General features: G+C 47.0%; 1 protein-coding gene across 17 annotated transcripts in view; it reads left to right on the forward strand.

Moving 5' to 3' along the window:
* The first annotated feature begins 20,406 nt into the window (after positions 1–20,406).
* Positions 20,407–26,347, forward strand: part of EIF4G3 (eukaryotic translation initiation factor 4 gamma 3) — a 338,664-nt gene continuing 332,723 nt past the window's right edge. For 5 of the 17 annotated variants that reach the window (XM_064589805.1, XM_064589808.1, XM_064589807.1 and 2 more), the window contains exon 1: positions 20,458–21,292. In XM_064589805.1, the coding sequence (XP_064445875.1) occupies positions 21,084–21,292 (209 nt within the window). In that variant the 5' untranslated portion in view covers positions 20,458–21,083. Of the gene's footprint in view, positions 21,293–26,347 lie in introns of all 17 variants that reach the window. The other 12 variants (XM_064589803.1, XM_064589804.1, XM_064589813.1 and 9 more) reach the window with 6 other exon arrangements.

Below are 26,347 nucleotides of genomic sequence, written 5' to 3' on the forward strand. Positions count from 1 at the left end.
CCTAGACCTGTTGCAGAGCCTTCTCTTGTTCTGGGCCCCACTCAAGACTAACAGTTTATCAGGTCACATGGTAAATGGCCCTGAGTAGCATACCTAAATGAGGGATATGTTGCTTCCAAAATCCAAAAAAGACCTGCTAGGTGCTATGCATTTTTTTGGTTATAGGATGGGCCAGATGCAATAATTTGTCTTTTACTTTAGAAAGCTTATCTTGACAAGTCCACACTACTGGGACCCCTGGGAATTTCACTGAGGTGCAAGACTGATTTCTGTGGGATTTATCTCCCCCACCCTCTGATGCACAAATATCTTTTTTTTTTTTTTAAGATTTTATTTTTAAGTAATCTCTACACCCAACGTGGGGCTTGAACTCATAACCTTGAGATCAAGAGTCACAGGCTCTACCAACTGAGCCAGCCAGGTGCCCCTGATGCACAAATCACAAATGTCTTAACCAATGTCTAGAGTAGCTGTGAAGTCCTGTTCACTGGGACCAATCAGCCTAATATCAATAATGGATCAGCATGATGTCTTGAGGGGAAAAAAGGCAATCAAGACCCCTGGGGAGGGGTGCCTGGGTGGCTCAGTTGGTTAAGCGACTGCCTTCGGCTCAGGTCATGATCCTGGAGTCCCGGGATCGAGTACCGCATCGGGCTCCCTGCTCGGCAGGGGGTCTGCTTCTCCCTCTGACCCTCCCCCCTCTCATGCGCTCTCTCTTATTCTCTCTCTCTCAAATAAATAAATAATCAATCTTAAAAAAAAAAAAAGATCCCTGGGGACTAAATCATGACATTGGCCTGGAGAGTTGAGATGCATGGGAAGAGGGACAGTGGAGATATATTGCTGGCCCTGCCAGCTGGAAGAAAACTGCTTCCTGTGCTCTTTACTATCGTGTATTGAGAAAAAAGCATTTGCCAGATCAACAGCTGCATACCAGGTCCCAGGATGGTATGGACTGAATGTCTAAATCCCCTGAAATTCATATGTTGCCATCCTAACTCCCACCGTGATGGTATTAGGAGGTGGGGATTCTGCCTGCTGCTGAGTATGTCTATTCTGGTTATGCATTCCAGAACTAAGAAAATAGCCCCAGGATGGATCTGAGCAACCACTGGGCACACTATGAGTCAGACCTGAGCTAACAATCCATTGATCACCTGACCTCCATGGTCCTGAGTCTGACTCATGGACCCCAGTGACATTTTGGATCAGTTCAGAGCCAGTGTCCGGGAATCTCTGGAAAGACTGATTATTTCCTCTCCCCCAGTTCACAGTCAGTCTGGCAAACTTCCATAGGTCCCTTTGCGGAAGGGTAGGAGAAAGATCACCGGTATAAATTTTTGGCAATCTAGCAGATCCTCCTTCAAGGGACACCATCCTCCCCTTTATTCAAGGGGTTCTGGATCTGTAAACTGGTTCAAGACTATGAACTGATCAAGAGGCCATGACTCTCTGTTTTGGTGATTCAAATAGATTTGTTTATTCAACCTGGAAATCTGCTTGTACAGATCAAGTAAGGATTTTGTAGATGGCCCACCTTCTTCTCTTCTAGGGACACTGTGATCAGCTAGCCAACGCAGACGTCTCCGTAAATCAGACTGTTCTGAATGGTTCTCTGGCACTGCTGTCCATACCAGTAACCATGGTACACATTGTCTTTGGTAAGTAAATACCACCGCTTGACCCCTGCCATTCCAGGATCTCATTCTCCCCAATTATTTATTTAAAAAAAAAGGATTTTATTTATTTGTGAGAGAGAAAAAGCACAAGCAAGGGGAGTGGCAGGCCAAGGGATAAGCAGGCACCCCGCTGAGCAAAGAGCCTGATGCAGGACTCAATCCCAGGACCCCGGGACCATGACCTGAGCCCGAGGCAGACGCTTAACTGACTGAGCCACCCAGGCGTCCCTATCCCCATGTTCAGAGATCCAAGTTCAGTAGTAGAAATTCCCACTGCAATTTCTGACCCAAAGAGAAAAGAGACCATAGCTGCTGGGGCTCCTCTCACAAACGTATTTGCCCCAATGGTGAAAGGGATGTCCTCTGGACCCTCCCATGGTGGGTAAATGGGCCTTCCATGACAAATTCACCCTGGTGGTCCGATCTCCCTAAGCCTCTGGATACTTTCCTCTGCAGCATATCAAGGCACCTCTGGCATTTCAACTTCCTTTAGTCTGGGACTCCTGTGGGTCTGTTTCACTCAACCAACCAAACTGCTAGGGTCCTATTAATTCCCTGTGCTAAAACACTAAATCGAGAATATTTGTTTCGTGGATTCCTACAGCAGAAGTTGTCAAAGATTTTCTGTAGACAGCCAGATAGTAAATACTATTGGCTTTGCAGACCAATCTGTCTCTGCCAGAACTAGTTGATTCTCTTACTGGAGCACAAAAGCCGCCATAGACAATCTGTAAATGAGAGTATATCCCAATAACATTTTCTTTATGGACACTGAAATTTGAATTTCATATATTTTCATGTATCATGAAATATAACTCTTCTTTTGATTTTTCTCAGCCATGTAAAAAATGTAAAAACATTCTTGGTTTACCAGTTGTACAAAAACAGCAGTGGGACAGATTTGGTCCATAGGCATAGTTTGCCAATCCTTGCCTTAAGGTTTACAATATGCATCTTTCATTAATCTCAACCTGATTTCAAATATCATGCTGCTTTGCATATAGTGAAAGAAACCTTACAACAGTATACTCAATTCTTCCCTCCCACCTTTTATGTATTATTGTCCCACATTATATTTTTCTGTACAGTATATAAACTTCTTTTTTTAAAGATTTTATTTATTGGGCGCCTGGGTGGCTCAGTTGGGTAAGCGACTGCCTTCGGCTCAGGTCATGATCCTGGAGTCCCGGGATCGAGTCCCATATCGGGCTCCTTGCTTAGCGGGGGGTCTGCTTCTCCCTCTGATCCTCCCCCCTCTCATGTGCTCTCTCTCTCTCATTCTCTCTCTCAAATAAATAAATAAAATCTTTAAAAAAAATAGATTTTATTTATTTATTTGACAGAGAGAGACAGCGAGACAGGAACACAAGCAGGGAGAGTGGGAGAGGAAGAAGCAGGCTTTCCGCTGAGCAGGGAGCCCGATGTGGGACTTGATCCCAGGACCCTGGGATCATGACCTGAGCCAAAGACTCAGCCCAACAACTGAGTCACCCAGGCGCCCCAGTATATAAACTTTTTTAAAGTTTTATTTATTTATTTGGGGGCACCTGGGTAGCTCAGTTAAGCATCCAACTCTTGACTTAGGCTCAGGTCATGATCTCAGGTTGTGAGATCAAACCCCATGTTGGGCTCCGTGCTAGGCACGGGGCCTTCTTAAGATTCTCTCTCTCCTTCTCCCTCTGTCCCTTGGTCCTTCCCCCTCCCCTCCAAAAAAGTGTTATTTATTTAAGTAATCTCTACACCCAAAGTGGGGCTCACCTCACAACCCTGATATCAAGAGTTGCATGCTTTCGACTGAGCCAGCCAAGCACCTCTATTATTCCATATACTATAAAACTCCACTACACTGCTATTATTTTTGTTTTAGATAGTTAATTACCTTCTAGGGTGATTAAAAATAATTTAAACATGTCTTTTATATTTACTTTCATTTTAACCATTTCTGAAAATTAGTATTTCCTTGTGTACCTCCAAGTACCTGTCTGGTATCATGTCCTTCCCCTTGAAAAACTTCCTTTAAGATCTGATGGTATAGTTCTGCTGGTAATGAATTCTCAGCTTTTGTTGATTTGAAAAAGTCTTTCATTTTTTTATTTTTTAAATTAATATGCAGTAAAATTGAGTTTATTTGTGTACAATTCTGAGTTTTGAGACATGTGTAGCGTCCTATAATCACCACAATCAGGATACAGAATAGTTGTGCTTTCATTTAAAAAGAAAAAAAAGCTTTTTATTTTGAAAGACTTATAGATCACGTGATGTTGCAAAAAATAGCATAGCGTCCTGTTTACTCTTCACCTAGATTTGCCCAGTGGTAGCATCTTACATAACTATTGTACAGTATCAAAGCCTATTCTCAATTCAACAACATTAGGGCAATATTATTAAGCAGACTTATTCAGATCTTACTTAGATTTCACCAGTTCTTACATGCTTTTGTGTGTGTGTGTGTAATTGTATGCAGTTAGGTATAGATTCATGTTACCAGCACCTTCATTTACTTTAAGTAAACTCTATGTCCAATGTGGGACTCAAACTCATGACCTTGAGGTCAAGAATTGCATGTTCTACTGACTAAGCCAGCCAAGCACCCCTAGCACCTTCATTTTTGAAAGATACTTTTACTGTATATAGAATTCTGGGTTGACAGTTTCTTCAGCATTTTCAGATGTCAATTCATGGAGCAACCAGCTGGCTCAGTCAGTAGAGCATGTGACTCTTGATCTTCAGGTCATGAGTTCAAGCCCCATGTTGGTCCCAGAGCTTACTGAAAAAAACTATATATAAACAAACAAATAAGGGCGCCTGGGTGGCTCAGTTGGTTGAGCGACGACTGCCTTTGGCTCAGGTCATGATCCTGGAGTCCCTGGATCAAGTCCCGCATCGGGCTCCCTGCTTGGCAGGGAGTCTGCTTTGCCCTCTGACCCTATCCCCTCTCATGTGTTCTCTCTCATTCTCTCTCTCTCAAAATAAATAAATAAAATCTTTAAACAAACAAACAAATAAACAAGCTGGTTCATTGTCTTCTGCTTACATAGTTTCTGATATGAAGTCTGCTGTAATTCTTACCTATGTGCTTCTGTCAGTAGTAATGTGTCTTTTTTTTTCCCCTCTCTGTCTCCTTCAGGATTTTCTCTTTGTTTTTCAGTAGTTTGACTATGATGTATTAGGTGATCTTATTTTTGCTTTTTTGTTGGTGGGGGGTAATTTGTCCTACTTGGGTGTTCTCTGATTCTTAAAGACCTATGGTCAATGTCTTCTACCATTTTTGGAAAATTCTCAGCCATTATCTCTTCACATGTTTCTTCTACTCATTCTCTCTCTTTTCCTTCTGGGATTTCAATTACGTGTGTATTAGGTAATTTGACATTGTCCTGCAACTCTTGGATGCTCTGTTCTTTTTTTTTTTTTTTTGGTTTACACTTATTTTTCTCTGTGTTTCAGTTTGGATAATTTCTGTTGACCTATCTTCAAATTTACTGACTCTTTCCTTAGTCTTGTTGAGCCTACTGAGGAGCTCATAGAGGCATCCTTCATCTTTGCTACCATGATTTTTTTTTCCTTTTTTAATTTCTAGAATTTCCATTTGACTCTTACACCTTCCATCTCTGCTGAAATTCCCCATCTGTTTATGCATATGGTCCATCTTTCCTACTAGCACTTTTAATATATAAATCATGATTATTTTTAAAAGCACTTATCAGGGCGCCTGGGTGGCTCAGTGGGTTAGGTGTCCGACTCTTGACCTCAGCTCAGCTTGATCTCCGACTCTTGATCTCAGGGTTGTGAGTTCAAGCCCTATGTTGGGCTCCACACTGAGCATGGAACCTACTTAAAATAAATAAATAAAAAATAAATAAAAGCCCTTGTCTAGGGGCACCTGGGTGGCTCAGTCATTAAGCATCTGCCTTTGGCTCAGGTCATGGTCCCAGGGTCCTGGGATCGAGCCCCACATCGGGCTCCCTGCTCTGCAGGAAGCCTGCTTCTCCCTCTCCCATTCCCCCTGCTTGTGTTCCCTCTCTCGCTGTGTCTCTCTCTGTCAAATAAATAAATAAAATCTTAAAAAAAAAAAAAAAGCCCTTGTCTAGGGGTGACTGGCTGGCTTAGTTGAACATGTGACTCTTGATCTCTGGGTCATGAGTTCGAGCCCCACGTTGGGTGTAGAATTTACTTAAAAAAAAATTTTTTTTTAAAGTCCTTGTCTAATTGTTTCAACAACTGAATCATTTCTGAGTCTGGCTTGTTGGATTCCTTTGAACATAAGCAAGTGTAAGAAGGCCAGTGAGGCTGGAGATCAGGGATAGAAAAACTGCAGAGAGAGACAGTGGCCACGGGGCAGTGCCCTTCCAGCCATAAGGGGGATTGGGCTTTATCCTGAGAGTAATGGGAACTATTGGAGAGTATAAGCAGGGGAGTCATATGATCAATTTTGGGTTTTTAAAAGCTCTTCTGCTGGTGTACAGAGAATAGATTGTGTGAAAGCCAGAGCAGAAGCAGGGAGACCAATCAGGAAGCAGAGAAAAAAAGGGGAGCATAGCACATCCAGGGCAGCAGAGAGCCTGAACCTGGGACCCTGTGTACCATTTCCATGTCCTTCCAGCACCCGGAAGGAAAAAAACTGGTTCTAGAGAGGGGGGTTGAAAGGAGTTCAAGCGCGCAGTTTCTTGCTAGTTTTAACATATGACCACCAGAGGGCGCAAAACCCTCACGAGACGCTTGGACTCAGACCTGGGTCCTCCGCCCCCTACTGCGTCTTGGAACTCGGGCAGCCCGAGGTAGACCCGTCTCCTTGTCCAGTTAGATGGCTGATTCTAGGGCTGACAGGAACCAGACTTCAGTCCCGAGGGTGTTTTGTGAGAAAGCAGTGAGTAAATTGAAGGAATTCTGGACTGGAAGCCTCAAAATGCGAGTTCTAGCCCCTTCCCAGCAGCTCCCTGACTTAGGCAAGTTACATCACCTCCCCGAGCCCGAGCCCGGTGTCTGCAAGAATAGAGATGATTTTTGCCACTATTTCCCCTTTTGCTTCCCGATCTGGCCCAGGCCTTCATTTCAGAGAGAGGCTGTGTAATGTGGGGGCTCAGAACGTGGTGTCTGAGCCACCAGGGGTTATTTCAAACCATTCCAACCACAAACTAGCCAAGCTACCTTGGACAAGTGACTTCACCTCCTGAGAGCCCGTTTCCATCTTTGTTAAGTGGGAACCCTAACACATCCCTTGCACAGTTGCAAACTGTAAGATAATGTCCCTAAGTACTTAGCACAGTGGCTGGCACATAATAATTGTTCAATGTATGCTTATTATCCAGCTAGAAAGTGGACTCACATTCATTTCAGTGCTTACCTGAATCTCCAGGACTGGGGCCCTGTTAGTAATTCCTTCAGTGGCTTTCAGCAAGATTCCTTCCCTTTTCGGAGCCTCAGTTTGTCCAACAGAAAAAATGGAGGGTTGGATTAGATTGGGTACTCAGCAGGAGCCCTTTTAGCCCTGACATCCAGGCTGCTTCCATCTCCCTCCCTCCTACCTCCCCTCCCTTTCTTTCTTTCTTCCATTTAACCATCACGTATTTGTTCATTCAACAATTACATATTTACTGGGTATCTACTATATTCCAGGTGCAGGAAACAAAACAGACCCACATCAAAACAGGTGTCAGCCACGGAGAGCCAGCCCGTGGGAAGCATGTTTGTTCAAAAGCTCCTTTGCTTTCTCTTCCAGCAATCAATCCTTGCAGGTTATTTCGTGTTTGGAACAGGAAAGAATTGCGCCAAGAGTTTATTTCTGTGCATCTCCGTGTGGCTGTGGACACACACACATTTATATATAACATTTGCTGCTGCGTTGTCATGGGAACCGGTTTTTGGTCTCCGGGCCTGAGGGATGCCTGGGCCTGGAGGAGCTTTTATGGAACAGCCCCTGCCTGCACTTTGGTGTGGTGCGCGATCCTGCTGGGAGAGTTGCCCCAAGAGCCTTTGTCGGCCCTTTTGATCATCGTTGCCTGTTTTTCTCATTGATCTTGTCGGATGTGAGTGAATTTGACTGAGGGAACTGAATGTCAAGCTCAGTGACTGGCAGAGCGAGATCCTCTGGGACATTTGTCAACTAGCAGCGTGGATAGGTCAGCTTGGGCTTTTTTGTCTTCTTAAGCCCTTGATGTGGGAATGTTTAAGGCTTTGGGGAAGACGTGGATGAGAAGACAAAAGCAGCCGGGGAATGTGTTTTCAGGACGACAGCTGCAGCAGCCCTTGGGACTTGGCAGGCGGTGCCAGAGCAGGGAGGGGCCGAGTGCCCGCTGGAGGGAGGCAGGGACTTGCCATTCGCCAGCGGCTTCTCTGGGTCTGGCCCCATCCTGGGTGCTTTGCGTATGTTATTCCCTGGAATTCTGGAATCCACCCTGGAGGACAGACATCTCATGCTTCCTAGTGGGAGACTGGCATGGGAGGGAGAGGAAAAGTGGCCTAGCTAGGGAGTGGCAAAGCTGAGCTTCAGACCCAGGTTGGGCCTGACCCCAGAGCTGGGCTTTACCCACTCTGTTGTGGCCCTGGGCAACCTTCCGCCGCCAGGCCCCCCGTGCATCTGGAAAGGCGGTCCAGAGAACGGAGTCCTCGCAAACCCCAGGTCTGAGGAAGAGCTGAAGGGAAGAAGACCCCATTTACTGATGATCTCCTGTGTTCAGTACTGAGCTCCGTCTTTTCACCTCACAGATCTGCTAGAACATTGAAACTCCTATAATCCCCATGCAGATGAGCGAAATCGAGGCCCAGAAGGGTGAGGTGATTTAATGAAGGTCTCGTAACTGGGTTTTGAGCCACAGGAATTGTTTTCCCACCTGAAAGCCCTATGAGCACTGCCCTGGGCCGCCTTCTGCCACATTTCCCAGCCACAGTGCTGAAGAGAGGTGTTTAGGTGTTCTAAGAGCAGGGAAGGCCACTCCAGAAAACCTTGTATGGTGGAGGACTCCAACCTGCCCAGATAGTGCTCCCCCAAATCTACCAGAGTAGGGTTACACTCAGGAACTCAATCAACATCCATCCCTCCATTTTATGGACGCCTCGTACGTGCCAGGCTCGGTCTGGGTACAGGGCACCCAGCAATGAATGTGAAAGTCTTGATCGCTGCTTTGGGAGCTTACTCTCTAGCAGAGGGACAGCCACGAGACAAGTAAGTTTAAGTGTGAGAAGGTCAATGGTACTATGGGTGCAAATAGCAGGGACTGTTGGCCTGGGTGGAGGGGGGTGTTGGCATCGACTTACAGGAACCTTCCTGACACTTGGGCTCCAGAAGACCGAGAATATAACCGAGTGCTGAAAGTCAGCCGTGCTATGGCATGAAATGAAAGAAGTTTCTATTTTCCTGATGTTCAGATGTGATACTTATCCTCAAGCCATTTACAGCTTCATTGATGAGACAAAGAGGTTAACGATTATGACTACTTACTACAGCCAGGGATGAGGCTACAGAAGCCCCCTCTGAATACAGTGTGATAGAAGCATAGGAAAATAATGTCCCGACACAAAAGTGGCAGAAGGCAGCGACATCTGGGTGGCTCATCAATTGAGTGTCTGGCTCTTGATTTTGGCTCAGGTCATACTCTCAGGGTTATGGGATCAGGCCCTGTGTCAGGCTCCATGCTCAGTGCAGTCTGCTGGAGAGTCTCTCTCTCTCTCTCTCTCTGCCCCTCTCCGTGCTTGCTCTCTAAGTAAATAAATAAATAAAATCTTTAAAAAAATAAGTAACAGAAGATAGAGCAATTAAATCTGTCTGGGGGGAGCAGGAAGAGAATCGAGGAACGTTTGCCCCATAAGATGACACGAGCTGGGGCGCCTGGGTGGCTCAGTTGGTTAAGCAACTGCCTTCGGCTCAGGTCATGATCCTGGAGTCCCGGGATCGAGTCCCGCATCGGGCTCCCTGCTCGGCAGGGAGTCTGCTTCTCCCTCTGACCCTCCTCCCTCTCATGCTCTCTGTCTCTCATTTTCTCTCTCTCAAATAAATAAATAAAATCTTTAAAAAAAAAAAAAAGATGACACGAGCTAGGTTTTGAAGGATCAATAGGAGCTAGCTAGGAGTCCAGGAGCCAAAGACACTCCAAGGGTGGGAACAACGTATGGAAAGACTTGGCAACAGGAAAGTGCTTGGCTGTTCTGGGTGCATGTCCACGGGGGAAGGGGCGGGAACTGAGGGTGCAGACATCGGTAGGAGCGAGATGCAGTCATGCAGGTACCCTGGTCGGGAACCTGGACTCTATCCAATCCCTGCTTAGCCTGCGTAAGGGGGAGAACCATGCATCTTCTTCAAATTCTCTACTTCAGTGGAAGAAAAGGCGTGTAATGAGGGTAGGGGGATAAAAGCATGATTGCCGAATTTGGGAAAGTGAAAAGTGTCCATCTGCAGAATTAATTCTAAATTGCTGCTATTTTCATTCTCACGCCAGCGGGAAAGGCAGAGCCTAGCAACGGGCCCCAGCCTCTTTCCAGGTGCCTGGAGTGCCAGCAGGCCAGGCCAGGCCAGCAGACTGGCTCCCGTGGAGATCGGTGGAGTCAGTTCGGAGCTTGGTGCCAGCTGTGGGCATCTGGAGATCCAGCTTCCTCTTCCAGTCATTGGATAGGGGGGAAAGAGAGTCCAGGATTTTCCCAAGGCAGCAAACTTGGCAGGATGATTAAATAGCATCTGGCTTGACAAGAGCCAGGGGAAGGCTGGGCCACCCAGGGTAGAGGATATGGTTTCCAGATTCAAGTTGGGTTATGTGGGTGATTGTGTGAAGTCCCTTGGTTTAGAGAGAGCTGGAAGCCTGCTAGGCGGGTATTAGAGACCTTTCACTGGGCCAGGCCCAGGGGCAGTGCAGGTTGATCTCAGGAGATTTGGTGTAGGGGGCTCTAATAAGGCCTGGCATCAGCAAGGTCAAAGGTTGCCTTGCCCCCAGACCCAGCAACCACCTCCTGAACATGTTGGGTGGTTAGCCAGACAAGGAGGGAAGAAGCCCCTGTTACGGTTCAGCTCTTACGTGTAGGCAGTATTAGTACTCAGAACTCTTATCAGAGTGTTACGGGGATTAAATGAGTTGATACATATAAAGAGTTTTGCTCAATGCCTGGCTCATAGTGAATGCTCAGTGAAAGTTAGTTGTTGTTTTTATCAGCCAGACATGCTGATGGTTGGTTTCTGCTTGCTAGCTTACTTAATGCTCACGACAGCTCTCGGAAGTAGGAATTAATAGGTGAAAAAAATTGTTATTATAGTTGGGGAAACTGTGGCACAGTGGGGTTATGGAATTTGCTCAAAGACACAGTTAAAAGTGGAAGAGAGGAAAGACCTTGTATGCCTCAACAATGATAAAAAGACAAACAGGGAGGGGCGCCTGCGTGACTCAGTCTGTTAAACGTCTGACTCTTGGTCTCAGGGTCAAGATTTCAACCCCTGCATTGGGCTCCACAGTGGGTGTGGAGCCTACTTAAAAACAAACACATTGGGGTGCCTGGGTGGCTCAGTTGTTAAGTGTCTGCCTTCGGCTCAGGTCATGATCCCAGGGTCCTGGGATCGAGCCCCTCATCGGGCTCTCTGCTCAGCGGAAGGCCTGCTTCTCCCTCTCCCCCTCCTCCTGCTTGTGTTCCTTCTCTGTCAAATAAATAAAATCTTTAAAAAACAAACAACACAAACAGGGAGACGCCTGGCTGGCTCAGTAGGTGGAGTGCCAGCCTCTTGATCTCAGGGTTGTGAGTTCAAGTCCCACATTAGGTGTGAAGGCTCCTTGAAAAAAAAAATTCAAAAAAAATTTTTTAAAAAATTCAAAAATGGGCAAAGCACTTGAATAGACATCTCCATAAAGAAGGTATCAAATGGCACCACCTGGGTGGCTTCAGCTCAGGTCCATGATCTCAGGGGCCTGGGATCGAGCCCTGTGTTGGGCTCCCTGCTTAGCAGGGAGCCTGCTTCTCCCTCTGCCTGCCGCTCCCCCTGCTTGTGCTCTGTCTCTCTGTCTCTCTCAAATAAATAAAATCTTTAAATTAAACGGAATTACCATATGATCCAGTAATTCCACTTCCGGGTATATACCCCAAAGAATTGAAAGCAGTAACTCGAACGGATACTTGCATACCCATTCTCAAAGGTCCATTGATCTCTGTATGGACGAACAAAATGTGGTGTATCTATGTAATGGACTATTATTCAGCCTTAAGAAGGAATTATGTGCTGATACATGCTGCAGGATGGATGAACCTTAGAAACATTATACTAGATGAAATGTGCCAGGCACAAAAGGACAAGTATTGTGTGATTCCATTTATATAAGGTCCCTAGAGCAGTCAAATTCATAGAGACAGGAAGTGAAATGTGGTTGTCAGGGAAGAAGAGAACAGGGAGTTACTGTTTAATGAGTACAGGAGTTTTGGTTTGGGATGTGGCAGAAGTTCTGAACATGGACAGTGGTGGTGATTGCACAACAATGTGAATGACACCTAATGCTGCTTAACTGTACACTTAAAAATGGTTTTTAAGTGTACAGTTAAGTGGGTGGGTGGCGGCTGGGTGGCTCGTTTGGCTAAGCGCCTGACTCTTGGTTTCAACTCAGGTAGTAATCTCAGGGTTGTGGGATCGAGCCCTGCCTTGGGCTCTGCACTGAGTACAGAGTCCACTTGAGTTTCTCTCTCCCCCTCCTTCTGCCCCTCCCTCCCCGCCGTGCTCGAGCTCTCTCTCTAAAATAAATCAATCTTTTAAAAAAATGGTTTAAGTAGGGGCGCCTGGGTAGCTCAGCCGTTAAGCGTCTGCCTTCAGCTCAGGTCATGATCTCAGGGTCCTGGGATCGAGCCCCGCCTCGGGCGGGAGGCCTGCTTCTCCCTCTCCTGCTCCCCCTGCTTGTGTTCCCTCTCTCGCTGTCTCTCTCTCTGTCAAATAACTAAGTAAAATCTTTATTAAAAAAAGATTTTATTTATTCATTTATTTGACAGAGAGAAACACAGCAAGAGAGGGAACACAAGCAGGGGGAGCGGGAGAGGGAGAAGCAGGCTTCCCATGGAGCAGGGAGCCCGATGCGGGGCTCGATCCCAGGACCATGGGATCATGACCTGAGCCGAAGGCAGGCGCTTAACGACTGAGCCACTCAGGCACCTCTAAATAAAATCTTTAAAAAAAATAAAATTAAAAAATGGTTAAAGTGATGAATTCTATGTTGTGTTTATCTAACCACAATTTTTTTTTTAAGTTCCAAGAAGAAGGAAGAGGAAAGAAAAAGTAGTAGAGTTGTACTTAGGACCTGGCTCTGTCTCCAGGAACCCCTGGGATGGTTTCCTGGATTTGCTTTCCCCTTTCTAGGAAAATGCTCCCTATTTTTGTTCAAAACTTACCAGCAAAGGGGCGTCTGGCTGACTCAGTTGGTGGAGCATGTGACTCTTGATCTCAGGGTTGTGGGTGAAGAGATTACTTAAAAAAAAAAAATCTTAGGGGCACCTGGGTGGCACAGTTGGTTAAGTGTCTGACTTTGGCTCAGGTCCTGGGATCGAGACCTGCGTTGGGCTCTACCCTCGAAAGGAATGTCTGCTTGTCCCTCTGCAACACGCTCCGCCCCCCCCATGCGTGCTCGTGCTCTCTTTCTCTCTCAAATAAATAAATAAAATCTTAAAAAAAAAAATCTTAAAAAAACAACTTACCAGCAAAGAGAAAAGAGGTATCTTGGTGATGATGGACACACCCAAATGTAACAAATTCTATTTAATTCAAAGCATTTGCGAGTGGTATTCTGCTTGAAGGACAGTCCTAATTTTGCTCGTTAGATCAGAGAATGGAAGTGCTGAGGAGTCAGAACGTGGTAAGTGCACTCCGTCCTCTCTACTCTGTACCCGTTCCCACAACCCGTGTTCCATAGCATTCGTCATTTTGTGTCCAGGCGACAAACATTGATGGAGTACTCTGATTTGTGTTTTTTCAACACCAGTTCTCAGACACCAGCTGGGTGTCCTACAGCTTAACTCAGTTTTGATACCATCTACCTGGAGATGGCATCAGATCCCACAGGTTGAGGGCTCAGTCCTGTGGGACCGCCCACTCCCCTCATTTCAAATGCTGGCTGCAAGGCCAGGTTGTCACCTGTTCTTCTGACCTACTGGCTAGAGATCAAAGGTTCCCATGGTCCCTTCCTTGGGTTTGATTAATTTGCTAGAGTGGCTTGCAGAACTCAGAGAAACATCTTACTCACTAGATTACCAGTTTATTATGAAAGGATGTAACTTGGGAACAGCCAGCTGGAAGAGATGCACAGGGCAAGGTGTGGGGCAAGGGTCTGATCACCCATCCCTCTCTGGGGGCGCCACTCTCCCTGCATCTCCGCATGTTCACCAGTCTAGAAGCTCTGTGGACGCTATCCTTTGGAGTTCTTAACAGAGGCTTCATTACCTAGGCATGACTGAATAAATCATTGGAACTCAATCTCCAGCTCTCCTCCCCTTCTCAGAGGTCCTGGGGTGGGGCCAAAAGTTCCAACTCACTAATCTCAGGGTTGGTTCCCCTGACAACCAGCCCCCCCATCCTTAGATGACCTAGGGGCTTTCCAAAAGTCACCTCGTTAACATAACAAAAGATACCTTTATCATTCTAATCGCTTAGGAAATTCCAAGGGTTTTAGAGCTCTCTGCCAGGAACCAAAGACCAAATATAAATTTCTTATTAAAATCACAATATCACAAGCGCATAATACACGTCGGGCTCTATTCTGTAACCTAGAGATACACCAGTGAATATAATGAATTTTTTTTTTTTTAAGATTTTATTTATTTGAGACAGAATGAGAGAGAGAGAGCACATGAGAGGGGGGAGGGTCAGAAGGAGAAGCAGGCACCCTGCCGAGCAGGGAGCCTGATGTGGGACTCGATCCAGGGACTCCAGGATCATGACCTGAGCCGAAGGCAGTCGCTTAACCGACTGAGCCGCCCAGGCGCCCCTACACCAGTGAATAAAACAGACTAAGTCCCTCCTCTTCTAGGGCTAACATTCTAACCGGGGAGAGGTAGACCACAGACTCATAAATATGGAAATGTCACATGTCAGATGATGACAGGTGTCATGAAGGAAATTCAGGCAGGCCAGGTGTGCTGAGGATAGGGGTGGGTTGCTAATTTATATGGGACGTCTGGGAAGCCTTCTCTGATAAGGTTTCAAGCAAAAACATGAAGGAAGTGAGGGAATGTGCAGGGCAGCGATCCCAGATCCCAAGGACATGCAACAGGAAATGCAGAGGCCCTGAAGTGGGAGTGTGCTCAGGATAAAGGAACATCACAAAGGCCAGGGCACTAAACATGGAGAAGAGTAGTAGACAGAAGCTCAGAGAGGTCAAGCTAAGGATGGGAGGCAGAGCTCATCATGTAGGGCCCTGTAGGCCATTGAATAGATTTTTGCTTTTACTCCAGGTGAGATGAGAGGACAGTAAAGTGCTCTGAGCAGAGCCCCAACATGATCTTCACTTTTTTTTTTTTTTTCAAGATTTTATTTATTTATTTGACAGAGAGAGACACAGCGAGAGAGGGAACACAAGCAGGGGGAATGGGAGAGGGAGAAACAGGCTTCCTCCCAAGCAGGGAGCCTGATGCGGGGCTCGATCCCAGGACCCTGAGATCATGACCTGAGCCGAAGGCAGATGCTTAACGACTGAGCCACCCAGGCACCCCGATCTTCACTTTTTAATGTAAATAATTATGGGGATTACTTAACCTGTAAGTCGTTACCCCTCTCTCCTCCCCATTAGATATGGCCTCCTATTCCTCCTAGAGGCCCAGCATGGGTCCTGGCACATAGTTGTCACTCAGTAAATGCCAGTTACATGAATCCTGAAGATCCCCCGCTCCAGAAGCATGCAGGCCAGGAATGGCCAATGCTGGAAGTGGGAAAAGGCCAGGGGGGTGGCAGCAGACTTCTTTTTTTTTTAAAGATTTTATTTATTTATTCATGAGAGAGAGAGAGAGAGAGAGAGAGAGAGAGAGAGAGGCAGAGGCAGAGGGAGAAGCAGGCTTCCTGCGGAGCAGGGAGCCTGATGAGGGGCTCGACCCCAGGACCCTGGGATCATGACCTGAGCCGAAGGCAGACGCTTAACCGACTGAGCCACCCAGGCGTCCCTGGCAGCAGACTTCTTAATGGGAGGACAGTATTAGTGACAAAGTCCTTGGCCTAGCAGTGAAGAGAGGCTGGAGTTTCAGTCTCTGTTCTGTTGTTCTCTTGCTGTGTAACCTTGAAAAAATCCTTTCCTCTCTCTGGGCTCTTCTTCCGAAAACCAGAACACTGGGTAAGGTCATCTTTAGGGTATTTTCAGTCCTGACTAGACTCTGTGATAATACTTTTTAAAAAAAATTGTGGTAAAGTACAAATAACATAAAGTTTCCCATCTTAATGAACCATTCTGTGAGAATCGTTCTTGCTCCTGCTTGTACCCTGGTGAAGCTGCGCTATCTGCAGCCGGAAGCGGCTGGCGCAGGCTGTGATCGCTTCTGGGAGGAGCAGCTGAGCAATGGACTGTGCAGCACACACTGTGGGCAAAGGGGCAGGACAACTTGGTTCCAGGAGAAGTGAGAACGGCAGCAAATTAGAGAAGCTGCCCCCCTGCCCTGGAGGGAACAGGACAGGAATTAAGCTTTATCGAGGTGCTTCTTTTTTTTTTTTTTTTTTTTTTAAGATTTTTATTTATTTGCGAGAGAGAGAATGAGAGGCAGAGAGCATGAGAGGGAGGAGGGTCAGAGGGAGAAGCAGACTCCCCGCCGAGCAGGGAGCCCGATGCGGGACTCGATCCCGGGACTCCAGGATCATGACCTGAGCCGAAGGCAGTTGCTCAACCAACTGAGCCACCCAGGCGCCCCTGTCGAGGTGCTTCTTAAGCCCCAGGCCTTGGTGACGCTTTCTGGCTGCTTTAAGTCTTGCTTTAATCCTTTAGGGGCAGACCTCCCGGTCATTTTGCAAATGGCCCGGAGAAGTTAGAAAACTTGCTTAAGGTAGTACAACCGGTCTGTAAGGTTAGAATCCAGATCTGTGCTGAAGTTTAAAACCTTTGCAAGGAATCACCACCCTCACATGGGACCCTACCACTGGGCCCTGTGATGTCAGGAAAGGCCTGCTGGTACAGCTCTTCACTGGAGAGCCTTCATGGCTGATTATGAACATGCTTACTGTGGTGCACAGAATGGGGCAAACAGTTTCTTTACTTTTCCCGCTGGGGCTTCTCTCCTTCCACCCCCCTCCTCTTTAGATGGATGCCCTAAAGTGTCTCCTTCCTCAGTCTTCAATCCCCCCTCTTTTTAAAATGTTTTTAAACCTTCTTGGCCTCCCATCTCTAGGTCTTAACTGCTGAGGGTCTAGATCTCGGGCCACCAAGGTTCATGCCCAGCTCTACCCTTGGTGGATGTTCGCATGCCGCCGAGTGGAACTGCAAATAATATACAAACCCCTCTGTGTCTACTAAAGATGGCTTCTGTTGGCATAACATGGCTTGTCTTTATGCTAAAAGAGAGAACTCCAGCTTGCAACAATATTTTCAAGTTTTCAATCAAGAAATTAAGGTGTCCTCCCAAGCCCAATCTCCAGTTCACTCAGAGAAACAGAGCACTGACCCCACATAATAACAAATAAAACTCTATCACCCAGCCATGAGATGGATAAACCAAGTCTTCACTTGTCTGCTGGCTCTTTGAAGAGGTCTGTGTTGGAGGCAGCAGGTGGGCTCTGGGAACGGCAGAAGTCAGAGGTACAACAGTCCTCTTGTGTGGTGCCTGCTCTGGGATACTCTGGTCCTTCTCTTTCTCTGTACAGTGAGGCCCAGCCTGGGCTCTGGGGTACCCCGGACTCCAGGGTAACATGAAATCCTCTGACAATTCACAATTATCCTGTCCTTCAGCAGGTTTCACATCCTATTTATTGAGTGCTAGATATTCGGGATATTCTAAATGCCTAAGTAATATATCTGACAATTATTATGAGCCAGGGACTGGGCTAAGTGCTTTGCATTTGCTGTTTTTTTCTTTTTTTCCCCCTTTTATTAGAGAGAGAGAGCACAAGCAGAGGGAGAGGCAGCAGAGGGAGAAGCAAGCTCCTGGCTAAGCAAGGAGCCCATCGCAGGACTCAGTCAGGATCCTGAGATCATGACCTGAGCTGAAATCAAGAGTCAGACACTTAACCAACTGAGCCACCTAGGCGCCCTTGTATTTATTGTCTTATTTCTCATGATAGGAGGTAGAATCTATTTTACAAATGAGAAAACTGAGGCTCAGAGAGGTTAAGTGATTTCTTCCAGGTCATCCTGCTAATAAAAGGCAGGGCTGAGAATCAAATTCAGATAATTTGATTCCAATGGCTATACTTAGTTGTGCTCAACGGAGTGTCCTGGGAGCTAAGCATCCGCTGTCTTGGGAGCCTGGAGGCGGGGTGCCTCGCTCCGCTTGGGCAGTGAGAAAAAGATGCCTGGAAGAGGTGATGCCTGAGCTAACTCTTGAAGTAGGAGCAGGAGTGAGCCAATGGGCTGAGCGGGGAGAGGGTGGTTTGGGGTTATTGGTAGTAGGAACAGTCTGTGGACAGGCCGCTGGGGGATAAGGAAAATGGCTTTGTTTGCAATAGACTAAGGTGGTTGCTGCTCTAGATGTGAGTGGCAGGATGGAAGCAGAGCCCAGGTCCTGAAGGATCTCTGATTTAGACTGGGTCCTGAAGACAGTGAGAGTGCGGGGAACCTTGGAGGGCTCTCAGCAGGCAAGTTCACAGAACCAGCTTTGCTTCTTGATGGTGCTTCTGGCCATAGCTGGAGAGGTTGCTATGTTGAAGGAAATGTGGCACATCAGACTCGGAGTCAGATGCTTCGGGGTTGTATACCAGCCTTTCCACCTAAAAGTTATACAGGTTGAGGGGCGCCTGGGTGGCTCAGTTGGTTAAGCATCTGATTCTACATCTCAGCTCAGGTCTTGATCTCAAGGTCGTGAGTTCAAGTCCCGCGTTGGGGTGTGGAGCCTACTAAAATTTTTTTTATACAGGTTGCTTCCTTACATCTTTGAGCCTCAGTTTCTTCATTTGTCAACAGGATAAAATAACACCTTGTATAGTTGTTGAGAGGAGTAAGAGTTAATCTAAGCGAAATGTTTAGCAGAGTTGTATCCTGGCACATAGTAGGTGTTTAATAAATACTAGCTGCTCTGTGAGAGGGATGTTGAGCAGGGCCATGCTTCTGGATCAAAGAACATTCTACCTTTTTGACTTTGCTTCCTGTAAACCTCCCCTCATTGATTGCCTGGGGGCAGAATCTTATCAGCGACTTTTATATTATTTTGCCCAAGGTCTTTCCGTTTTAAGAGAGATAATGCTCACAAAATGCTTAGCAAAGATCAGGCACACAGTAATCACCTGATGCTTGTAGCTATTATTAAGCTAGAAAATGAAACTTAGAAAAGAATAGCAATTAAGGAATTATCAGTCTGTTATCACTCTAGTGTAAATGAGAAGCCAAATTCTTTCCTGGGAACAGGTTTTGACCGGGATAAGGAAGTCTGAGATTTCAGAACACCAGGAAGGAGAATCTGGGGAACTGAACCACTTGGGAATTTTTCCTGGAGAAGAGCAGAAGATCCAATCCTAAGTCATCAGGTATAACAAATCCAAATGGTTTAGGACGCCAGAGTATGAAGTAACTCCTATCTTCCAGTCTGGAGATGGGGAATGAGGCATACGGAGCTCTCAGGGACTGTCAAGAATTAAGCACCCACTATGTGTAGAGCTTTATGTGAATTAAAAAAAAAAAAAAAAATGAAGGCAGTGTGAAGCAGTATAGCAGGGGTCATAACCAAATTCGAATTTTGACTGTCAACTCCACTCTCTATGTGACTTTGGGTAAGTCTCTTGTCCGCTCTGAACCTCAATTTTCTCAGCGCTTCCGTTGTGTGATGGTATTGCGCCTTCCCGCGCCTCAGTTTCTTCATCTGTAAAATGGGTACTACCTATTGCGCAGGACTGTATGAGATCATGCGTATTAACTGCCTAGTAAGCAGTCCTACCGGAATCGCTCCGTAGATCCCTGCGGTTCCTTTCCACTCAATCACCTGCGCCGAGCACAAGGCCCCCTGCTCGGGGTGGGGTGTGCGAGGAAGGGCCGGGTGGTCTCGGTCGGCCCAGTGGGGAGCCAAGGACAAATGTCACCCCCGCATAAGACACTGGGGAGCTGCTGGTGAAAGGGCGCTCCAGTCATGGGGCAGGCCTTGGACAAATCCGTCCACAGAACCCTCAGTCTAGACTGCTGATTAGATGAGGAGGGTCCCCAGGCAACTTGGGAGTCGGCAAGGTTCGTCCAGATGAAGGTGGAATTCGGCTCCAGGCTTGGCTCTGCCCCTTCCCGGCTGGATGACCTTGGGCCAGTCACTTTTCTTCTCCGGGCTTTAGGGTGCTCTGGAAGTGAGGCTCCTCATTCCACTCACCTCTTGGAGTGTAGGAGGGCGAAGTGTCGACACAATGGATGAGAACTGCCTTAGGGGCAGGCGAGTGCTATTTATTATGCTAATAGATGCACGCAGCGGGTTTCTTTCCAGCGGTTTCACTCTGGTTAAGCGGTTCCTTCCACTGTAACCGAGGTTTCTCGCCTCACCGCCTCCCGCCCCTGCGGGCAGGGCTCTGCGGACCGCAGGCTCCAGGGCCGCTGCCATTGTTCTTGGAGGCCGGGCGGCAGGGGAGGGCTCTGGCGGACCTCGCCTTTGGTCTCTGCCTCCACCCCGCACCCCCGCCGCAGCGAGCCTGGGAAGCCCCCCTCGCCGATCTTTCCCGAGGAGGCGAGTCAGCCCCAGAGCTCTCCCGAACGGCGGCCGAAGACGCCCCCGAGCGTCTCCGAAGAATCCCGACCGCTCGCAGTCTCCGGAAAGAGCCGAAGGCGCTTCCCACTCTCGGCCTGCCGAGCCGCTCCGAAAAGGCCCGAAGTTTTCCGAGCGGCCGTCCTGCCGGACTGCTGGAGGCGGCCGCAGCGCCATGTTGGATGCTCTGCTCGTTGAGTGAAGAAAATCCGCCGGCATCGCCTGAGCCCCGCTACCGAGAAGGGCGCCGCTTCCCCCGGGGAGGGGGATAAAGACCCCCCGCCGCCGGCCCATGAGGATATTGCCGTGAAAGGTCCGGTCTCTCCGCCTCCTGCCCCCGCCGGGTCCGGCCCCCCCCCTGGGGTCGCGTTGTCACGGAGACCGGCAGCCGGTGGTGCTGGCCCGCGGGGCGGCTGCTGCTGCCGGCGGCGGCGGCGGCGGCGGCGGCGGCGGGCGTGTGTGACCGGCCCCGGCCCCCTCCTCCTCCTCCTCCCAGCCTCCCCCCGGCCCCCCGCTCCCGCCGCCTCCCCGGGTCTGCCCCCATCCCGCCCCCCCGCTGCCCCCGGCCCCTGCACCCCGGCGCGCCCGGTCCCGCTCTGGGGGGGTTGGTGGCTTCGCTTTGCCATGAGTTTACCGCAGAAACCGGCTCTGAAATCAGGCTCAGCGGCTGCAGCAGGAACCGGACCCGGCACCGGAGCGGCGGCGGCGGCGGCGGCAGCGGTACCGCCTCCTCACCCGGCGGCAGCAGCAGCGGCGGCGGCGGCGGCGGCGGCGGCGGCAGCGGCCCCTCCTCACCCGAACATCAGGGCCCTCCAGACCCAGGCGCCCCAACAGTATCCTTTTCACCTTCCTGCCGGCCCTTCGGCATCTCGCCGCAGCCCGGGGGGGGGGGGGGGACCGTGGCTCCCCAGGGACCCTCCTGCCGGCCGCCACAGCTCAGCCGGGGAAGGGGCTGCTGCGCGGCCGGCTCGGCCGGAGCTTTCGGGGTGCTCCGGCGGCAGCAGCCCTGCGGGGGACCCCGGGACCCTCTGCAGTAGTGTGAAAACTAGCTCCGCTCGGCCTGGCCTCTGCAGCCCTTCCCTTTTAGAGCTGGGGGACCCTTCCCCCCCCTTCGCCTCCCCCCGCCCCCCCGCCCCCCTTTATTAGGCCGAATTTGTTGGTGCCTGGGACCAGCCCTGCAGGGAAGGCTTTTCTGATTGTTGTGAGGACTACACCCTCCTCCTCCTCCTCCTCCTCCTCCTCCTCCTCCTCTTCTCCCCCTGCAGCAGGGCCTGGTGGGCTTCCCTAATTATTATTAGTACATAATAAACTTCAATGGTAAATTTCCTGTTTGAAACTAAGCTCAGTTCGTGTCTGAGGTAAGTCGGATTTTAAATCTATGGTGAAAATGTACAGAAAGCACCCCCTGTGGCTAATGTTTCGCGATGGGGGGAGTTAGGTTGCTTGTGGTGGAACGCGATCTGAGGAGGAAATGTTACACCGGACGCTTCCCTGTCTTTGACCTTTTTAAAGGAAGAGGAAGTTAACTGACATTACCCATCACCCCCAAAAGTCTCGCTTCTGGGAAGGCTTGTGTTATGATGGATATTTTTAAAGGCTTTAATTTCCTCTTCGTAGGCCTGATGTCTAGAGGAGATCAGGGCTTCTGGAGGAGAGTCTAGGATTGAATGTATCTAATTTCATGTTGTTTGCTCGATTGTAGAGTTTTTTGGACAGCTTTGATTGAAAAGACTTGATGACCAGGTATTTTAGTCAGAAACTAGCCGGTGAAGGTAAAACGTTGAATTCGTGAATTCCACGGAGATTTAGAAAGGTATTACCTACCTGAGAATAACATTTCATCATGCACCTTTCCCTCCCCCCACCCGTTGTATTTGTGTAAATCAGTAAATAACCATTGGATGTTAGATGTGTTGTGTTTTTGTATTTGTGTCATTTTGTGTTTGACTTCCAGAGAGAGTAGGGTGTTTGAGCAAATAACTGCCATGAAGTCCACGGATGATTTCACAGTCTGTAGTTTGATTCCTGTCTGTATCGATTACTTTGAGAAGGGAAAGATATCTCCCTTTTAGAGTCATTTCGGGTCATCTTTTGGTTTCTGTCAAGTGTCATTTTCTCTGTTCTTTAAATATTGTTATTCAATCCAGGCGGTGTGTCGCAGAGTAAAGATAAATTCCATTCCAGTGTGATGTGTGTACTGATTTCATAATGTTTTTATTCTGCATGATTCTGTTCAATTAAGAATTTTTCACAGATGAGAATGCTTAGTGATACTTTAGTGTTGCTCATGGAAAATCTGGTTGGTTTTGATCAGTATCCCTAGTTGCTTTACTTTTGGGGGGAGAAGTGTTGGCTGATTTGCCTACTTCAAGGTGGAGTTCAGTGTGGGATCTCTTAAGCATATCTTCACTTAATGCTTTGTGAGTTTGAATTCTTTTCTCATTTGTCTTTTTTTTTTTTGGTCTTGATTGCCCATACTTGGTTAGGGCTATAAGTTTATGTACTGTGCCACCGAGTAGATTTTTCATTACCTGTATTTTGGAGCTATTTTGGCAATTAAGCATTGAAAGGAAGCCCATAGTGTGTGTTCTTGATGTACAAAGTGATAAGTGAGGACCAGTGCTTGGTGAATTTGGTGGCTTTATTTGGACACAAAGAGTTGTGAGTTGTGACTTAAGTGTTTCAAGTGTGCTTTTTCTTAATGCATTTCACAAAGGAAGGATTTATAAAAGCTCTGAGTTGGCTGCAACACGGAAGTAGTTATTAGTACTGCAACAGTTGTTAAAGGGCATAAATTTAAGGTGTAATTTCCAGTGGAGATGATTTCTTACATCTATTTGTAGTCATATGGGATAGTTGGTTTTTATGTGGCTTTAAGTTTTTACTTTGTCTCATGTCATAGAAGAAATTAAAATTCTTGATGTATTTCACAATTCTGTTATCTTACTGCTTTACTCACTGAAAGGTTTCAATTAGTAAAATCTAAAAGTTTGTATAGTAAATGAGGTATAGGTGACAGATTTCATTAGAATGTACTAATGATGAAATGTTACCAGTGGTAATGGGGAATTGGTTAAAATGGATTGAAACAGAGCAAGTCTGCTTTTCTACCCTGAGGGAGTGTGGAAATTTGCATTTGTTTGATGAAAGTGGTCATCATGTGATAAGTTGATAGACCCGAAGCTTGGAGACTGGAGTGCGAGGCTGGAGTTGATTTTTCTATGGCTTGGTTAAATCTCCAGTTCCTCAAAATATATCAGTGCAGTTGTGTTTGAATTTAATTAATAAATTCGTATAGTACTTTAAGTTTATAAAAATACTGAAAGGAGATTGACCTGACAGTGTCCTTCATTTGTACTTAGTGTTCAAGTGACAAATCAGAAATGAAAGGGAATGTTGGCAATAATGAATTGGAATATAAACTGGAACCTGCCTCTGGGCATCATTATTGCATGGCAGGCTCATAAAGCCATTTTAAGCAGAGGATTTTGACTGCAAAGAGGCAGGGAATGGGGCCTGGCAAGGAATGGGACATGATGGAGGGTGGCAGGGATGGTGGGGGATGAAAGAAGATAAACCCTGCTGTGAAAAGTGCTACTGGTGAGGGAGGAATATGCTTAGAATTTTTATAACATAATCTAGTATGAATAGTTTATGAAATTGGCACTTCAAGATACTTGCCTTGAGATAATGCTCTCCTCAACTTCCCAGTATGAACTTTTCAGAAGCTCTGTTGAGCATCTTAAAAGAGCTTAACCTTTTCTGGGTAACAAACAACTTTGACATTTTGATGAAAGCTTATAGACCCTCTCCACAGAAAATTGTTGCTTACATTTTCAGGGGGTTCTTGGGCTCCTATTAAAAGCCTAGCCCTTTGGATGGAAACTGCTTACCTTTCAGATAATTAAAGATAAATGAGGTTGAATTTGGGTGCCCGAATAGTTCTGACTTAGAACAATTTTGCAGTCTGTTATGAATACACAGTGTTCTATTTATATGGAAAGACTTCAGGGTGTAATTTCTCTCAGAGCTGCTGACACTTCTGGGGAGTCTAGTTACTGTTTTGGGGCAGCCAATTTGGTTAAGAAAATCAGGGCAGTGGGTTCTTTGAAGGAACTAAGTTTGGTAAAGGCCTGTGGCAACCAGAAAATGACGTGTGTCCTCAGCTATTTTGTCTTGGGTATAAAAACAAGTATGCCCATTGAGGGTGTTTTTTGTATTTAATTTTCTTTCTTTTAAAAAATTTTTTTTTTGTTTTCTCTGTTGATTTTCAATTTTATAGGTTGAAGCCAAAAACATTTGTTTTCCTCTTTTTTGTCTCTTGACCAAAGCTAAATCTGCATAATATTAATAATAGTATTCATTTATTGAATGCCTCCTGTTCTAGGTACCATACATGCATGATTTTACTTAATTTTCACAATGCTAATGAGGTAGGTACTATTTCTATTTTACAGATGAGGAAACTGAAGGGCAGAGAAGTAATGTTCCTAAGGTTGTCCATCTAGTAAGTGGTGGTCCGCAGTTCAGACTCTGGTATGACTGGCTCCAAAGCTCATGAATGTCCTTTCTATTAGGTCTCGTTGCTTCTTACCAAATCTGCATATACGAGTGGGAGGTAGCTAGGGGAAGGTCTGTATGCAGTAAAGAGGCTCTGTGGAGTCATCTAGAACGCCATGATACTGTATCTTGTTTTAATTCGTTCATAGCCATATACTATAAGACATGTAGGTTATCTTTATCTCATTGAGACTTATAGGATAGGCCCGCACATTTAATTCAGTGCATGTTTCTGCTTGTTCAGAAGTTAGCAAGGCTTCCAGCAAAATACTGTTGTAACTAGCAACCAGAACTCTAAAGCTCATGAAGCAGCCCCAGTCTGTCTACTCCTAAGCCCCACCATCAACAGAGATGGATGTGTGCTCTTAAGGGCAGATCCTTTTCTAGGAAGGAGAGGGGGAGACTGATGCAAGACGAAGATACGGAAGGAAGAATGTTACTTAGGTGCCTGAGTCACATTGGCGCTTGCTTCTGCTCTCTTACTCTCTGTCCTAGGCTTACTGGTCTTAAAGTGAGGTATTTTTGTCAAACTGTGAGATTAAACCACTGAAGGACTGATATGTTGCTTTTCCACATTGGGGTTTCTGATAAGATTTTTACAAAAAGGTTTGCTGTTAAAAAACATTTGAAAACCGTGTTTTTTTGTTTTTAAGATTTTATTTATTTGAGAGAGAAAGCATGAGCACAACTTGGGGGAGGGGCAGAGGGAGAGGGAGGACCCTGGGATCCTGACCTGAGCTGAAGGCAGATGCTTAACTGACTGAGCCACCCAGGTGCTCCTGAAAACCATGTTTTAAATCATAATAAGATTGCCATGTTTTAGTCATTTATATTGGAGCTTCAGTGTAAGTGGCAAGTTTTAAAATTGATTTGTTCGTTTATTGAGCACGTACTGTGTGCCAAACTCAGCGCTTGGTGTAGGGTTAAAAAGCTTTTGCCCTCCAGGTACCTGAGTGGCTCAGTTGGTTAAACATCTGCCTTTGGCTCAGGTCATGATCCCAGGGTCCTGGGATCGAGCCCCACATTGGGCTCTCTGCCCAGCAGGGAGCCTGCTTCTCCCTCTCCCTCTGCCTGCCGCTCCCCTTACTTGTGCTCTTTCTCTCTCTGAAATAAAATCTTAAACGAAAAGAAAAGCTTTTATCCTCAAAGAACTTGGTCCCGACAGGTAAGTGACAGAATATCACAAAGCAAGTGTGATGATAACTGCTGTAAGAGCTTAGCCTGGAGGAAGGAGGAGGTAGGGCTTCCTAGAAGAAATTGACATCTGAACTACATTAGAAGGATGGGTAAGAATTACCCGAGGTTTACAGAGCTTTCTCCTGCCAGCT

Source organism: Mirounga angustirostris, unplaced genomic scaffold (assembly GCF_029215605.1).
Source record: "Mirounga angustirostris isolate CCGP_5_RB_7025 unplaced genomic scaffold, mMirAng1.0.hap1 SCAF_4, whole genome shotgun sequence".
Lineage (NCBI taxonomy): Eukaryota > Metazoa > Chordata > Mammalia > Carnivora > Phocidae > Mirounga > Mirounga angustirostris.